Source organism: Anabrus simplex, chromosome 2 (assembly GCF_040414725.1).
Source record: "Anabrus simplex isolate iqAnaSimp1 chromosome 2, ASM4041472v1, whole genome shotgun sequence".
In the NCBI taxonomy this organism is placed as follows: domain Eukaryota; kingdom Metazoa; phylum Arthropoda; class Insecta; order Orthoptera; family Tettigoniidae; genus Anabrus; species Anabrus simplex.
The window spans coordinates 1,133,430,780-1,133,449,998 of record NC_090266.1 but is presented as its reverse complement, the minus strand read 5'-3'; the positions used below and the strand labels follow the sequence as shown (position 1 = coordinate 1,133,449,998).

General features: G+C 35.9%; 1 protein-coding gene across 1 annotated transcript in view; it reads right to left on the bottom strand.

Moving 5' to 3' along the window:
* The window catches only part of Apoltp (Apolipoprotein lipid transfer particle), a 668,275-nt gene that overhangs the window by 71,032 nt on the left and 578,024 nt on the right, over positions 1 to 19,219 (bottom strand). Inside the window, exons 63-64 of the mRNA XM_067142082.2 lie at positions 14,175 to 14,331; positions 177 to 430 (exon numbers count right to left, since the gene is read on the bottom strand). Coding sequence (XP_066998183.2) covers positions 177 to 430; positions 14,175 to 14,331 — 411 coding nt within the window. The remainder of the gene's footprint in view (positions 1 to 176; positions 431 to 14,174; positions 14,332 to 19,219) is intronic.

Here is a 19,219-nt window from a genome sequence, read left to right as displayed (position 1 = left end):
CAGCATGCTAACCAGTTAGTCATGGAGTCAGATATTTGCCTGGTGTGAATAGATGAAGATTCCAGTACATGTGTGATGTTAATTTCCATTCTTTAAACAAAAGAGGAAAACTAAAAAATGTTCAATCATGATGGTAAAGAAAGCCTAAGAAAACAAGCAGCATTTCATCTACTTACCCTAGCAAAGCAGGAACTGAACTGTGAAGTTTTGCTCTTGAAGAAAGTTTCACATTTTTCGATCAGATCACTGTCAGGGTCCTTTGTTACAATAGCAAAATTTTTCGAAGTTTGACATTTTTCTGGTTCAATGGCCCAAAGTTTGGCAAACATACCTAAATTAGTTTCAATGTGTCTCTGAGGAGTCATAAAGTCTGATGTTGGTTCATTATCCATAGTACCAAACAAGCCAGCTGTTTTGCCATAGTACCACCCTGAAAGTACAACATAATTGTTTAACTAGAAAGCACTAGTACAAAATTACATAAACAATTACCAGAAAATGTATTTAAAAAATGAAAAAAATGTATGTTCACTAATCTATAAAATAACATGTCCTGACTGACCGACTGCCTGACTGACTGACTCATCATCACCGAGCCAAAACTACTGAACATAAAGAAATGAAATTTTGAAGATACATTTATATTTTGTACAATGTAGGTGCTCACTAAGGGACGACTTTTGGATATTCTGTCGCTAAGGGGGTGAAAAAGGGGGTGAATTTTTAAAATGAGTGTATCTATATCTCAAAAACTTAACCGTTTAAAGACGTGAAAATTGGTATTTGGAATCTTCTTCAAAAACAAGGAAACACATATTTTTTTGTTTTTGGAAAATCCCCTTAAGGGGTATGAAAAAAGGTGAAAAGGGGGTTGAGTACCTTTTATGAGGATATTTATATCACAAAAACTGAAGATGTTACATTCTTGAAAATTGGTATTTGAAATCATCTTTAAAAATAAAGAAAAACGTATTTCTTTGTTTTGGGAAAATCTTCTTAAGAGGGGGTGACAGGAGTAACAAATAAGGTGAATTTTTAAAATGAGTATATCTATGATATATCTCAAAAATGTAACATGATAAAGACATGAAAACTGGTATTTGGAATCTTCTGTAAAAGTAAAGAAACGCGCATAGTTTGTTTTCTGAAAATCCACTTAACCCCTCAGCGCCGACCTCTATACGTGGTATAGACCTTCTTTTCTTCCGTAGCCGCCGACCTCTACATGTGATATAGACCCATACATGGTTTCACATTTACGGCTATAGCGCGAAGAGTTTTGGAGTTACTGATATGCAAATTGTTTTGTTTCCAAGAAGACAGTTTCAGGTTTATCAGTGTTGTAAATAAGAATTGAAAAATCATTATAATGTAGTTGTTTTTGCGAGGATAATTATTTGTCAAGTAAGTCTGAGCACTAATCTCTTGCTTTTTTAAAGTCTGTTTGCTTCATTCTTTCCCACAGAATAATATAAAAAATGATGATCTGAAAAGTTTGTCTTTTCGTGTAATGTTCTTTTCTCTATTTGTACATTGGGAGTGTGGTTTATTTATTATATTTGTCTTTATTTCTCAGCTTGTAATATTTTCGTAACTCTCCACGAGCGCTCTGTGTAGGCATCAGTTAGTGCTGCTTTCTGTCATACGATACGAGAACCAGTTGTTCATGGTATATATCTCGTTTGAAAGACGATGTCTCGACCTTTTATCTGAAATATGTATCGAGTTGGTTTGTTTCGTCATAAATGTTATTCCCCTCATTCAGTTTTGTCTTGTTGCTTTCGGTCTCGCTGCAGCTTCACCAGTCCGTGTGAAGCGCCGCGCTCAGCGGTGGTTTGACTGACAGTAACGTGCTTGAAATATTGTATAATTCAGATGAAAGTTTAGTCGGAAGTAGTAGTGACAGTATAAGCAGCAGTGATAATGAAACAGATGATGTAGCAGTGGTAAATGGTGAGAGTGACGATGAGGAGGAAACAGTACTTGGAAATTTCGTGTAAGAGATTATAGATAATTATACAGGTCAAAGATAATTTTTCAACAGTGAATTCTGATTGCTAAATTCTCTAATAATACTCACTCAGGTCACAGAGACAAATATTGAGCAATTACCTTATCAGGTTCAGCTGGTGAAAGGTTTATTTACAAAATACGCTCGGGAGGGGAACGAAATATTCAAGGCCGGCGCGCATCAGATAATACAGTTCCAAGGTTGCAGGAAAGACATTTTATCAGGAAATTAACACCCAAGAGTTGGAAATCCAAACCTCAGAGACATTGTATCCTGTGTTCAAAACACGGCGGAAAGAAGACATCAGTGTACTGCTGCCAGGAGTGTGACTTGAGTCCCTGTCTCAAAGAGTGCTTCGAACTCTATCACACGGAACTAAATTACTAAGGAAATGTGAAACAATTATGTAATTATCTGCCTGTACATAGTTCTGTCATAAGGAATTCTAAATTTCGTGAAAATCGGGCTAATCTCATCCGGCCGCAGGGTAGGAAGCTATTTAAATGGCTGCGACGCTGAGGGGTTAAGGGGAAGTGTTAAAGGCGGTGAATTTTTAAAATGAGCAATCTGTGGTATATCTCAAAAACTTACCATATTACAGAAGTGAAAATTGGTATTTTTAATCTCTTTTAAAAATAAAGTAACCGGTATTTTTTGTTTTGGGAAAAAACACTTGGGGGGGGGGGGAATGACTGAAAAAGGGTAGAATTATTTTTATTAGGATGGTGATATCTTCAAAACTGAAGATATTACAGATGTGAAAATTGGTATTTGGAATCTCCTTTAAAAATAAAGAAATATGTATTTTTTGTTTTCAGAAAATCACTTAAGGGTGGTTAAAATGACTGAAAAAGGGGTTAAATTATTTTTATTAGGATGCTGGATTCTCCAAAATTGAAGATATTACAGACGTGAACATTTGTATTTGGAATCTCCTTTAAAAATAATGAAACAAGTATTTTCGTTTCTGGAAAGTAAAATTCACTTAAGGGCGTTGTAAAAAGGACTGATAAGTGAGTTGAACTCTTTTTATGGGGATACGTATATCTCAAAAACTGAAGATGTTACAGACATGAAAGTTTGTATTTGCATCTTCTTTAAAAATAAAGGAACACGTATTCTTTTGTTCTCGGAAAATCCACTTAAGGGGGTGGGGTGGGTGAAAAGAACTGAAGAAGGTGTTGAATTATTTTTATGAGGATACTTATATATCAAATACTGAAGATGTTACAGATGTGAAAATTGGTATTTGGATCTCCTATAAAACTAAAGGAACACACATAATTTGTTATTTTTTTGACAATCCACTTAAGGGGAAGTGTTAAAGTGGGTGAATGTTTAAAATTAGCATGTCTGCAGTATATCAAAAGAACTTACCACATATTACAGACATAAAAATTGGTATTTTTACCTCTTTTAAAAATAAAGTAACATTTTTATTGTTTTCGGAAAAATCACTTGGGGGCGGGTAAAATGGCTGAAAATGGGTTGAATTATTTTTATTAGGATGATGGTATCTCCAAAACTGAAGATATTACAGATGTGGAAATTGGTATTTGGAATCTCCTTTAAAAACAAAGAAACGGGTATTTTTTGTTTTTGGAAAATCCAATTAATGGGGGGGGGGGATAAACGAATTGAAAAATGAGTTGAATTCTTTGTTTGAGGATACTTATATCTCATAAATGAAGGATGTTATAGACGAGAAAATTGGTATTTGGAATCTCCTTTAAAAATAAAGACACACGTACTTTGTGGCAGGGAAAGGGTGTGGAATCAACTTAAGGGGGCATAAAATGAGTTGAATTATTTTTATGAGGATACAAATAAGAAGTGGACTTAAAACAATACACCCCTAAGGTGGTTTTGTCTGGGGGGGGGGGGGTGAGGAATGACGACAAAAATATGAATTTATATGAAACCGTTTGAATTATGAAGTTAAAATTTCAAATGATATCCTAGGTGTTAAATAATAGAAGGTTTGAAACAAATTTAACCGCTCAGAGAGTTAAATGGTGGTTAAGATCCAAAAACAGATATATTAATTTCATCCTCTGAAACGGTTTAATGTACAAAGACAAAATTCCAATTCCTAGGTGTGAAATAGGAAATTTTTTTTACGTTCCAACCCTAAACTGTTAAATGAGGTCAGCTCTGTAAACAAAATTATTCATCTTTCGAAAACTGATGTACAAAGTTGTAATTTTACGAGAAGGGTGTTCTTTTATGTCCTAGATGTAAAATATCGTATACTTCAACAAAATATTTCTCCCCTAAGGGGTTTAGATGGTGGTGACCCTAAAAAACACAATATCCATTCTTCTGAAACCCTTACAGCCACTAACCTATTTTTTTCTTTTTGATGAAGATTGGTCTTCTATACTCTAGATGTTAATAAATATTTAAAAACCTTCACCCCTTAAGAAGTATTCATTCCTCCATTACTATTCGATGTACAAAATCAAAATTTCACATGTTGTTCGCCTTTATATCCCAGATTTTAAATAAGATAGGGTTTAAAACATTTAAATTCTTCTGTATGGTGTTCAAATGAGTGTTAGATCAGAAAATAAATAATCATTCTTCCAAACTTTTGATGTACAAACTGAGGACGTATTTCACAGGCTTAGCTGGCAGTGGACTCCCCAAAACGTAAAACTTTGAACAATAATTTTCATTTTAAAGCTGTAGGGAAGCATGGGTATCTTGCTAGTAATCTATATATCTATTTCCGTTGCTTACAGAAGATTATGAAAAAACTACAACACATATGATGCAAAATGTCTCAGTCGATTCGTTATTAAGACAAGAAGTGTGGAAAAGTGCTCAAAATTTGATATGAAGTGTAAAAAAATTAAAAACATTGATATTTAGCATATAAAAAATTGTGTAGGCAATAGTAATTATGCGGATGCAAAGCGTTTTGTTTTTGTATGTCCATTCAATTCAATTGAATCCAAGTTTTTGTATAATTTGTATAAGGGATGTTAGCAATAGTAATCACAGGGATGTAAAGTGTTTTATTTGCCTATTATTAATAGCCGTCATTTATTGCTCAAACTGGGTGAATTCAAACAGTGAATCTAACAGCCCAGTTTGCGATGTGAATTAGAGAAATGAAGTAAAAAGTATTGTTTATGTGATTCTCACTGCTGTCAGTTGATTGATTTCTCCATTGTCAAAGTAACCTACTGCAGAGAATAATGAGTGATGTTAGATATTTTGCAATATTGTTTGAAGTACAAAGAAAATAATTAGAATGAATTTGTTGTTTCTTTTCTTTTTTTAAAATAAGTGGTTTGTTCCAGATATTCCAAAAGCTTGGTTGTATTGCTGTGATATTGTGTGTTTTTTTAAACCTAAGAGTATTCAGATAGTGAATCTTACAATCCAATTAGTTAACATAAAAAAATGTTGTTTCTTTGTATGATTCTCTTTATATGGGTAGCATACTGCATAATGATTAGGAAGATCAGGCTACTGTTTTGAGAAGTAAGAAATATTACTGCACCTACGAGATCTACAAAAAAAAAAAGTTAGGATAAGTCATTACCTCACAATAATAAATACTGCTGTAGAAATAGCACTTAAAAAAATAAAAGGTTTTTGGCTTTAGTGTTGAACCTTTCATATGTCATTACGAACCAGGTCTGTCCAGACAAATAGTGTGTCACTAAGAGACATCTCGGTAAATGTTGGTATAATGACTGATATTCATCTAAGCGAGTAACTGAGCTGCTAGCAACAAAAGAGTATCACACTGCAGCTGTCTTGCCTGAGGTGCGATGTAAGGACTCACTACCAGAACCAGGGTCAAAGTTTCTCTATAAGGACAACATCGCGGAGTGTACTGTAGTGGACTCTGGTGTAACATCTTGAGGTAGACTCACTTGGCATTCACGTCTCGCATTATCACCACTTCTTTATCTTCAACGCACCTCTCCACCACTTCCTCCAAGAACTCCTCTAGACTCTCTTGGGCATTATCTGTCTGAGGTGCATATCCTTGGATAAAATCATACACTCAACTCTCCAAGCCAAGTCTGTTTTTCACGATTCTGTCACATACCTGGTAGACCTTCTCTATGTACTGTACCAGGTCTCCACTCACAATAAAACCTACTCCATTGCAGTTTGCACCTCTACTCCAAAACAACTGAAACCCTTTCCTCAGTTTCTTCTGTCCCTTCCCTTTCCACTGGGTTTCATTCAATCCCAACAATACAATGGCCTTTTTCTTCCCTCATGTATTCTATTAGTTCTTCTGTCTTGCCCTTAAGGGTCTAGACATTTATGGTTGCAATCTTCATCGCTGGTTGCCCACTTCTCACTAGGGTTGGGCACTATGTCCCTGTTTCGGCACACTGTGGCGGTGAACACTTATGTTCCGCTGTTCCGGAACACCGAGTGTCAGTTGTTCCAAAACATTCTCAAACGAGACTCAGACAGTGACTCGCTATCGCATCAGAAGCGCCACTATGCACTGCCATTTTCACTTCGCCTTCTAGCTGACTGCCAATACCGGCAGTGTGCTGCCACGTGCTGGAGTGTTCCACGTTCTGACATATCCTCTTTGTTTTGTGAATTCCATTGCACCAGCAACTGGCCTTCAGTACATGCGAATAACTTAATGTGTTCTGTTTTGTAAGTGTTTTCATTGAAGCCTAGTAATATATACCATACTAAAGACGGTAAACTTTGCAAAATGTTTCACCGGAGTCCTGTTTAGGACATTTTTACTAGAATAAAACCGAACAGAGTGAAATGCAATTTATATTCTTCTATTTTGTCTGCAAAGTGATCTTCAACCAGCACAATGACGAGACATCCCATAATTTTTATTTTCATGTTCTGCTTGTATAGTTTTATTTTTAACCTCCTGTTCCGCTTGTATATAGGTTTAATTTTTGATCTTCGTATTTTGCTTGTATTGTTTAATTTTCATTTCCATGTTCCGCTTGTATATTATGTATGTAACTATAGTAATGGCGAATGTTTCTTCAACTGCGTGAGTATATTTTTAATTGGTGAAAATAACATTGTGACATTTGTAAACATATCTACTACCAGTGTAATTGTAACAGGTGTATTTTAGAATGAATGAAGTTAGGTCAGGGCCCCGAACCTAGTGTCCTTAACATATATGGCACCCTAAGAATCAACATTTATATTTAGAAAATCAAAATAGGCTTAAAACTAGTGTGAAAAAACATAGAATGTTGCAACATTTAAAAAATAAAAAAATAAAATAATATTCCACTATCCCCTTCTAACCGAAAAAAAAGAGTTTGAATATACAAAAGAACTTGCAAAACTTAACGGCTATAAACCTAACCTGATTGATAAGGTTATTGGTAAAATCAAATCAAAAAATACTAATAATTTTATTCCAGATAAGCCCAAAAGAATAAACACTGCCACCTTCACCTTCACTAACCCCACCATACACAGCATTATTAACCCATTTAAGAAGCATAACATCAGAATTGCCTACCGAACTCGCAACACTAATCGGAATATATTCTTTAATTCCAACTTGGTAAATACTTCTCAAGACAAATTTTCAAACTCTGGTATTTACAGACTCGAATGCCCCCAGTGTGAATTTTCTTATATCGGACAAACTGGCCGCAGTTTTAGAACTAGATACTTGGAACATTGTAATGCCTTAAAGCATAAAAAGTACTCTGCCATGAGCAACCACTTGAGGGATTCCGGCCACAATTATTCTACAATTGATCAGGACCTCCACATTATAAAATATGTAAATAAAAGCAGCTTAATGACTGGATTGGAAAATACATACATTTTCTTGGATCAACATTTTAGTAATAATAATTTGAATGACGTTCCTGAGAACAACAGCCCATTAATTGAACAAGTCCCCAATTTACTCAGTAATCTTAATATAAATCATAACAATTTCACAAAAATCTTCAATTATAAAACTTTAAATACCCCTCCGGTCATCATAACAGATTTCACCTTACCCCCTCCCCATAATACAACTCCGCCGCCAACTTCCAGCACTCTCATTGTTGCGCCTACCCCTGCCGTCCCAACTTATTCTCCGCCTAAGCAAGCACACAGATACAACACACGCAGCAATGGGCATACGTTTAACAGACCCCCTCGAACGGCTAATGTCTATGGTCAACGCTCATCCAACATAAGAGGTAAGCGATCTTAGTCTCCCATTTTGAACACCCTATTTTCAAGGCCCGAGTACATCTTCTTCCTCTTTCCATTTTCAGATTTCAGTTCACGCACTTGGCATCTTATTTTTTCCATTTTGGTCTTGAACTCCCAACAAAAATGAAGCGGCTTCAGGCATGATCAATCCTGTTTGAAGTGTTACTACTCCATGTCTGCTACAATATATGAATTCTCTTGCCCATTCTCACGTATCTATACAAGAGTGGGATTTAATTATTTCTTCACTTAAAAGAATATAACCATCCTTTTTTGTTATGTACGAACATTCTTATTAACTGACTGGCAACCATGAGTTTGATTATAACACTGCCAGCTCTGTGTCGTACCTTATGTTTTTAACCTCTGGCAATACGATTACGTGTTTTTTCTAACTCAGCCATGATGAACACTCTTATATATTTTCACTCTTGTTTTTATGTTTGAACATTCTGATTGACTGACTGGTTGCAATGATATCCTAATGATTTTAATTATTTCACTACCAGCTCTGTCTTGTACTTTCTGTTCTTATCCTCTGTCTCAACACGATTGTTTTTTAAAAAATCATGTTGCAACATTCTATGTTTTTTTCACACTAGTTTTTAGCCTATTTTGATTTTCTAAATATAAATGTTGATTCTTAGGGTGCCATATATGTTAAGGACACTAGGTTTGGGGCCCTGACCTAACTTTAGGCTAAGATTTATTTTCGGCTGATGATGCTTACGACTGTTAAGCAAAACATGTCCCATCTTACAACGCCTGTTGTAATGTTTATTTCCTAAATATAAGGAAAGATAAGTATTGGAAAGGTGGTGTTAACTATTATTCTTGTTTTAATGTTCATATTCTGATGTCCAATATGGTCTACAATGAGATTTATTACTTGTAATGTGATGCTAGAAATGCTAAGACACCTTTGGAATCATGGATTCAGTTAATAACGGAAGAAATGTTACAATAAATTGTGGAATGCACTAGTAAATACACTGAACATGTACGAGGAAACTATGCTCAAGAAAGAGATGCTAATTTTACCAGTCCACTAGAAATTAAAGCTTTAATTGGTCTTCTCTACTTAGCAGGAACGCTTTGTAGTAATCGACAAAGCTTAGATGATTTAGATGGGAACAGAGTAGAATATTTCTGTCTTGTAATGAACTTAAAAAAGTTTAAATTTTTTATGCGGCATATCAGATTTGATGACAAAAGCACTCGTGGAATACACACCCAATATGATCGCCTTGCAATAATTAGGGATATTTTTCCAAGCCTCATAAATAACTGCCAGAAATGTTATTCAGTAGGCAGTAACATAGCAATTGATGAATACTTGGAAGGTTTTCATGGCAAGTGAGGCTTCAAGGAGTTCATACACTTGAAACCTGCCAAGTACAGGATCAAGATTTATGCATTGGTTGATGCAAAGCTGTATTATTCCTACAACTTGGAGATATACGCTGGAAAGCAGCTGGAGGGGCTTTCTGTGTAAGCAACAAGCCAGCTGATGTAAAAAGGCTTGCAGAGTCAATCTATGCAAGTGGTTGAAATATTACTAAAGATAATTGGTTTTCTGATGTCAATCTACTCCATGAACTTAAAAGTTGGAAGGGTCTCTAAAAAAAGAACAAACACCAACTTCCAAATGAGTTTGTTAACGTCAAAGAGAGACGAGTGAAGTCCAGTATATACGGATTTTGTGAGGAATCAACAATCATGTCCTTTGTACCGCAAAAGGGAAGAAATACTGTAACAAGTTTGCACTTCGACGACTCAACTGATGAAAGTACAGGTGAAAACTTCAAACCCAACATGGTAACGTTTTATGACGACACGAAATCAGATGTAGACGTAGTTGACAAACTGGGTTCAACTTTCAATGTAGTAAGAAATACATGACGCTGGCCAATGGTTGTCTTTATTGCCATTCTGAACGCTGCTGGAATCAATGCCCAAGTCATTCTGACTGGAAGAAGTTTTTCAAAACAGTTGGATAAGGAACTGGCATCTGAATACCTTAAAATGATAGGTGAGAAGTCAACAGGTATCCCAGAGCAACTTCCAAATATTTGCAGAGGTTTAGAACACCTGTGAAACAAGAAGCTGCAACAAGCCCCTCTGAAGTAAACAAGCGGAAACGTTGTACCACCTGCACAGAGCAATCAAAGAAGACAAGGTTGTCAGATACTCTTTTGTTAACTGCACAGATTATTTCTGCTTGGAACATGCAGTTATGATCTGCAAGAAATACCTTGAGTCCCATCAGTAGGTATAGCAGAATGTAATCTAGACAATTCTCCAAGGACTGATTTTATGCCATTATTGTAGACTGTCCATTGTCAGTCGAGTTTTTATTCGAAGGTGTGTGCATATATTAAGTATCCAGATTATCAGTTATTCTATATTTTGTAATAAATGAACTGTTACTTGTTAGTGAAATTCTGATCTGCATTAACCTTAGAGATGAACATGCTGATTCAGGCAATTCTCTGAGGACAATATAGAGGTTTTATGCTTTTGTATACTGCTGATAGTTACTATTAAAGAGTAGGGAAGGGTCCACCTATATAACATTATGGTATTGAATAGGTGAACACTTCTCTACCCTTTGATAGTGCTGATTGTCACTAGAGTTCTTTTTATTCTAAGCCATATGGTTATAATATGTATATAACTTAACCATTATTCTATATTTTAGAACAAAATAACCACTACTTGTCAGTAAACGTCAGTTTCAAATTATCCCTACAGGTGTACATGTTGATTATACTGAAAATTATGTTTCCTGTAATATTCTTGTATTGAGTTGTAACTACTGTACATGAAATTTCTTCAATAAATAATCCTTCACAGAAATATATAAATAATCAAAAAATAAATATTCCTTGACAGAAATACAGAAATAATAAAAAATAATAAACAAATAATTAAAAAGTACAAGAAAAATTGCAAATCACTACATACCACATGCGAATATGTGTGTGTATCTGTCACATAAATTGTGCTCGATCACGTTCATTTCCATATTGTGCCCGGCGGAGGGTTATGATAAGTTGCCAGTGAGCACGCACTTAAGAGCAAGAATCAGTATATAGGCTATAAATATAATTTTAAATTAGAACAAGGGTCGATGACCTCTATGTCTGGTTCTTTTAAACAAACCATCATCACCAACACCAAAACAAAGCAAAGCTTTTGTACATGCTGTGAAGTTCCCTGGAGGAGTGGAAGATACTATTTGAAACCTCAGCACTATGATAGTTAGCTCTAAGCATGACCACCTTAGTACTCAGGAATTAACCAGTGAGTGAACCCCAGGGCTGTGTGTCTTTCCAGAAGTGGAAATCTTGTTTCTAAACTTCCCGACTTCCTTACTAGTAATTGAAGCCATATCCTGAGTGAACTGAGCATATCATACCACCCTGGCTTGGCAACTGTCATCATTTATATGACAGAATTAGCAGTTACCGCGGCTTTGCTCACGTGGGTTTCATAACTTGATAAAAGTAATTGTTCCTTGCTACTGTACTAAAACATTTTCTGAAAATCCCTAAAGTATAAAAACTTACCAAAAACTGAGTTTGATTTACCCCCAGAAACTCTTTGTAAACCACGTTTGTGGTATTGCTTTTTGGGCTACGATGACCAAGCGGCATACAACTGTACATGTAAGAAACAGTCTTCTCTCAAGTCAAAAAAGAAAAGTTTCTTTATTTTTAAAGGAGACTCCAAATACCTATTTCCACATCTGCAACATCCCCATAACAATAATTCAACCCCTTTATCAGTCTTTCCCCTACACCCACCTCCACCTAAGTGGATTTTCCAAATAAAATACACATTTCTTTATTTTTGAGGGAGATTCAAATACTAATTTTCATGTCTGTAACATCTTCAGTTTTTGAGATATCGGTATCCTCATAAGAAATAATTCAACTCTTTTTCACTTCATTTCACACTGATAAGTGCCTTTTCCAAAAGAAAAAAAAAAACTTGTTCTTTTTTTTTAAAGGTCTTTCCAAACACTAAGTTTCACGTCTGTGACATATTATGTTTTTAACATATGAAGCGGATATACGGTACTCATTTTAAAAATCACCCGCTTTTTCAATTCTTTTCACCCCCTTAAATGGATTTTCCAAAAAAAAAAAAAAAGACTTTTTTTTTTTACCTTTAAAGGAGATCACGAATACCACTTTTCATGTCTGTAACATATTCAGTTTTTCATATATATAATTATCCACAAAAATAATTCAACTTCTTTTTCAGCCCCCAAAAAAGTGTGTGTTTCTTTATTTTAAAAATAGATTCCAAATACCTATTTCCATGCCAGTAACATCTTCAGTTTTTGAGATATAAATATCCCAAAAATATAATTCAATCCCTTTATCAGTCTTTCCCCCACACCCACCTCCTCCTAAGTGGATATTCCAAAAAAATACACATTTCTTTATTTTTAAAGAAGATTCAAATACTAATTTTCATGTCTGTAACAGCTTCAGTTTTTTTAGTATCCTCACAATATTTCAACTCCTTCTTCTGTCCCCCCCTCCCCTCCCCCCCAAATAGGTGTTTCATTATTTATAAAGGAGCTTCCAAATACCAATTACCATGACTGTAACCTCTTCAGTTTTTGAGATATATGCATCCTCTTAAAAAAAATTCAGCTCCTTTTTCACCCTCACCAAGTTAGTTTCCCCAAAAAACATGCGTCTTTCTTGATTTTGAAAAAGAGGTTCCACATACCAATTTTTATGTCTGTAATCTTCAGTTTTTTATTAATAGTATCACCATAAAAGGAATTCAATTTTTTCACTTCCTTTTACATTCCCCCCCCAAAGTGAATTTTCCAAAAAACAAAAATATGTGTTCCCTTATTTATGAAGGAGCTACAAAATACCAATTATCATGGTTATAACATCTTCAGTTTTTGAGATGTATGTATCGTCATAAAAACAATACAGCTCCTTTTCACCCCTTCCCCTCAGTTATTTTCCCCCGATAATATGTATTTCTTTATTTTTAAAGGAGATTCCAAATACCAATTTTCACATCTGCAATATCCTCAGTTTTTGAAATATAAACTTCCTAATACAAAGAATCCAACTAATTTTTCAACCTTTCACCCCCCCTCCCTAAGTGGTATTTCCAAAAACAAAATAGTATGTATTTCCTTAGTTTTAAAGGATAATCCAAATACCAATTTTCACATCTGTAACATCTTTAGTTTTTGAGATATCAGTATCCTACAAAAAATATTTCACCTCCTTTCTCAGTCCTTCCACCCCCTCCCCCCCTTTGTGTTCTTTCTTAAAACAAAAAATTGTTTCTTTATTTTAAAAAGATTAAAAATACCAATTTTCATGTCTGTAACATATTACGTTCTTGAGATGTACTGTAGATATGGTCATTTTAAAAATTAACCCCCTTTTTTAGTTCCCATTACGTGGATTATCTGAAATAAATTATCTATGTTTCTTTACTTTTACAGGAGTTTCCAAAATACCAATTTTCATGTCTGTAATATCTTCAGTTTTTGAGATATAAGTCTCTTCATAAAAGTTGTTCAACCGCTTTTCCCCCTTTTTTCACCCCCCTTAATTGTATTTTCCAAAAACAAGAAAATGCATGTTTCTTTATTTTTAAAGGAGATTCCAAATACCAATTTTTACGTCTGTAAACTTTCAAATTTTTGAGATATAGATAGCCTCATTTTTAAAATTCACCCCCCTTAGCGACGGAATGTCCAAAAATCCTCCCTTAGCGAGCACCTACATGTTAAAATGAATGTATCCCCAAAATTTCATTTCTTTATGTCCAGTAATTTTGGCTCGGCAATGGTCGGTCGGTCAGTCGGTCAGGACATGTTATTTTATATATACAGATGTTCTTTTCTTTCAGTAGTCTCTTATTTTGTAGTTGCAAGAGGGTCAAGAACTCTGAGATCTATGGATACAGTATAACATACCAGACAAGGAGAAAATGCAAATATCAAATCTCAAGTTGCAATGAATGGAAAATCCTTTTGCACTTTCAATGGTCACCATTTCTGCTTCTTGAAAAATGAATGTGTCACCAGCCTCTACTGGCAATTGCTTGATTCCTTCCTTTTCAAGTCTGACGCTCTGTAAGAAGAAAACAGGTCCTCTATAAGTCTTGACACATAAAAATTCCTTCCATAAACAATTCTTTGCAAGAAGTTGCTCTGAACAAGAAAAAAAAGTCTTGAATACTCTTATGTATTAAAAAACAAACCACACACTCTCTCTCTCTCTCTCTCTCCCTCTCTCTGTGTGTGTGGTCAATAATTCATACTTAAGGGGGTGGAGATCTGTCTGAGTTACAAAAAGTCCATCTTATCAAAGGGTAATAAAGTTGTTCCTTAATAGTACAAACTATTACTGTACTTTATCTGCAGTGAGATAAACAACAGAGTCAGCCATCGCTTGATTGAAATTTAATGTACATGTGCTTAGCAAAGTCTCTCAGATACCACCTGAAGTTCTACACCACAAACTGCAACACTGATAGACCAATGCTGTATGTACCATTTTGTACAATTTTTTCAGGTTTATGTCACTAAGCAACTTCAATCATTCAAAGGCAGGCATTTATACAAGTGGAAGCACATGCTTCCCCTAGTGCACCGTCACTGTAGTGTCCTACATAAGAGGCTTGCAGTGGTGTCTCAACGGAACACTAGCTGCCAGCATCTTAGAAAGGTTTAGCAATCCAACTGATGAGCCCACTGCTACACTGAGGCGAAACGCTGGTAATTTCACGACTGAAAAAGCCTAAAGAGCTTATATGTTTGTAACTTCAATCATTTTCTACTGGAAGCTGTTGCTTCAACATCATATTGCAAAGCAAATGTCTTCAGCTTATCCTTATTCTTTCATATGCGATGTCTGCTTTGAGTCCTCCGATGGCATAATCCTCACAAACAATTTTCCACAGAAATACTGGACTCTAATACACTTACTGGCAAAAAAAACCAAAAAAGCGGTACACTATATATTTCAGACAAAATTTGAAGTTAGTGCATTTGAAACCTGGTAAAAATCAAATATTAAGACATTACAACAATACAAAATTGCATTAGCTAATTAGCCTACTTGAGAATTTTTAGTGCAATGACACTGATCTGCTAATTCAAACTTTCCTATCATTGCATGAAGTTTAAATAGTGATCTTTTATATTTCGGGCATGCTGATTCTGGAACTGAAGTCAGTTTTCGCCTATCTCATCAGGTTTTTGTGCAAATTCAAAACGAAAATTTGATAAATATGTAGCACACGCACATGCAAGATTACTATTATCACATGTAAAGAACGCTTCTTTCTTATTATTTTCACCCATTTGAACACTCCTATCTTATACTGGTATACTTATGAATAGGGCTCGGATTCGAGCATATTAGCATATTTTTTTTCCTGACTAGTACACACTGAAAGAAGCCTTTCGGTGGTATTTTCATCTCTCTAGGACCAACAGAATTTAAATTTATCGAGCATATAAATGCATAAAACCGCAGAATAGAAGCATATAAATGCATATTCTTGTGGTTTTCGTCTAAATAGTTTGTTTTTCTTCGAATTCCCCACTCTCCCGAATTCAGGCCCTGATCATCCTTAAGGTTCAAAAACAGAAATAATTATTGAAATATAATAGAACCGCAGGTTTTTAACCTATAGTGGGGTCATTAACACACCCTAATTGGCCTCTGCCAGATTAGTGCGACTCATCAGATAAGCTCTGGAAGCCCCAAGCATCCTTTCACTTTGAAATGTGAGGTATTTAGTGGTGTGCTTATTTTGGGAACCAGTATTACTTAGGTGGCTTTTCCCATGAAGCGGTGGAAGATCCGACCCGGTCAAGTGAAGTTTCTGCATTCTACTCTCAGTTCTCAGTTCGTAATCGTATCCGTACGTATGTATCAAGTTCTTGTGATTTCTAAGTACGCAATGCCTTAAGTTAAGGAATCTCTGAGTGTTTTACTCCGACGATATGCAAAGGAAGACCGTGACTCTTGTTCTACTGACGGGAAAATTCTTTTCTGCAAAATGTGTGAAAAAGAGGTAAGTTTTTATTGACATTTTTACATCTACGTTCTTAAAAATATTACTGGTCAAACAGTTGAAATTTGAAGTAAACTGTATGTGCAGCATACGGTGCCTACCTACTAGGTAAGTAGAGAGAAGTCTAAGAATTCGGAGTGTAGACCCGTTAGATCCTCAGATTTTACATTTCCGAGGCGGAAATTGACATTTGGATTTGCTGGGTTTTCATGGGATTCATTTCATAGTCCACAATGCTTTATTTTGTTCATTCAATGTATTTTTTCTCACTTGTGCATACCAATCTATTCATTTTCAGATCAAGATTTTGAAGGGTTTTCAATTTTCCCAACATAAGGCCACAAGCGGGCACTCAGCAAAAGTCGAAGAATTTCAGAATGGAAATTGAAGAAGCAAGCGCTGATACAACCTTTGTTCAATCAGTAACAGCACTCGGATGAGTTCTCTTCCAGAGTTTGTAGGGCGTTCTTAAGCTTCAACATACCCCTCTACAAGGTCGAACATTCTGAGATTAAAGAGTTCTCTTCAAGTACTTTGCAGGAAGAGAGTTGCCTCATGAGTCAACCCTAAGTAAATATTACATTTCTTCAGAGTATGAAAAGGTATGAATTCACGCACGATTGCCGTATTCAACATTCTCGTTTAAACTATTTAGAAGTAACTTTAACATGGATCTGGCTCTGTCGTAATGAAGGTAATCTCTCGATAAAACCTTCATTCCATGAAGAATATTCATTCAGGTACTTTTTTCACCAGGTTTTACACGCAATCAGGGACGACATCGGGAGCCACCCAATTAGGTTATCTATCGACGAGGCCACAGACAGTTGTGGAAGATACATGGCCAATGTTATTGTTGGAAAACTCAGTCCCAGTGAACCGGGGAATGGCAACCTAATTCTGTGCAGAGAGCTAGATGTGACAAACCATGGTACCATTGTGCAAACAGTGCAAGCAGCGCTGCGTAAGTATATTTTTGTTCATTAATTTTTTGAGCATTTTGCCGAAGAAGAATAAGTACAGTCTGGCTATAATTTCAATGCATTCTACGTATGCTCAGTGAAGACTCTAATAGTTCTGATAGTTAAATCTCTCTTGTAGTTGTACAACATGTCAGAATCCCATTAACTGAACGGTTCACCCTTCATTTAATACATTCCTGTTTCAGGCTTGCTGTGGCCAACCGTTTCAGATGAGGAGGTAAACAAAGTACTCGCATTGGTGACTGACGCTGCTCCCTGGGAAGAGCCTCAAGCTTCTCTACCCGAAGATGTTACTTGTCTTGCTCATGCATTGCACAGAGTTGCTGAGGAGCTGCGCGAAAAATCGTCCAGCGTCAACAGAGTAATTTCTTCAGTGGAGAAAATTTTCGTCAAAGCTCCTTCTCGCGTCCGTGCCTTCAAGACGATGAATTCAGAGCTCCCTTTACCTCCCGATCCCATATTGACGCGGTGGGGAACTTGGATCTAGGTTGCCTTGTAATACGCTGAAAATCATAGGACAATTGAAGAGGTAAGGCTGCTTTTAAAATGAAGGGCTTGATGCCATCCTTGACTTTCATAAAAGCCTACATGTGCGTCATTCCTGAGGCCATCCTAAAGTTAGAATCGCGAAGGATGGAATTGGTTGAAGTGGTCGCTACAATACAAGGAGTCATCCAAGAAGCCAACTTGTGGCCTGGAGAGACTGGGAAAACCGTGAAACAAAAGTTGGAGTTCGCGCTGGCTTGAAATCCCGGTTGAAGTGCAGCGTTGGACTTGGAGAGGATGCTGCGTGGCGAGTCTGCACCGTCAGAAGATTTTCCGAACTACTCTGCACAAGAAGCAACATCATTCAAGTATTTACCTCTCCTGTCAGTTGACATTGAAAGATCGTTCTCATCATTGAAACTTTTATTGACTGATTTAAGAAAATCATTCAAACCTGAAAAAAATAGAAAAAAATTCTTGTTGTACAGACCAATGCAGATCTAATTCATTGACTCGCCTAATTCTGAACATTTTGTAAATGAACTTTTAAACTGTAACTTTTATAAGAAAAATGACCATATATATACTTGAAACTTGAATGCGAGTATATCGCAGTGTATCATACATACAATTAGAAAATAAAGCTCGTATATAACGAAATGTTATTGGGTTTTTCGTTTCACTTTCCTTTCTATAGTTTTTAACAGTGTTTATCGAGCATATTCTGCATATTTAACCACATATAATGGGTTTTTCAGCATATCTATGGAGCATATAATGGGTTTTTCGAGCATATCTATCGAACATATAACACATGGTTTTCGAGCATATCTGGAGATTTTATCGAGCATATCGATCCGAGCCCTACTTATGAACATAATATAAAGATATGTAGTGTATTGTGTTAACAGATCTATAGAAAAACACAGCCAAATGGACCAAAATTTATGACGCATTAAGCATCATAACGTACTGAGAATGGTAAGTCTACGGTTTCAATCTTATAATGTCCTACCTTAGTATAAGAAATGTCTTCGCCATGCTTTTCATGTGTGAGGAGTAGTTGGACCTTCTCTCTTTAGTAACCAGCAGTAATCTGCCAGCATGTTTTTGTTCCATTTCCCTTGATATCTGCGTTCCATTTCCTGTAGATCCCGATGGAATCTTTCTCATTGCTCTTCACTCAGCATTCCTAGGTTCTCAGGGAAACAGTCCAGATGTGAATGCAACATGTGCACTTTCAAGCTCATTTTGCAGCTTAAATCTTGGAAAGAAACAAGCAATCTTTTCACCATTTGTTTGTAGTCTGAATCCTTTGTGTTTCCAAGAAAGTTTTTGACCACATTCCGGAATGCTGTCCATGCCGATTGCTCTACAGCGCACATAACATCTTCAAAATTAGCATCAGAAAGAAGTTTTCTGATACTGGACCTGTGAAAAAACCCTCCTTGATTTTGGAATTACT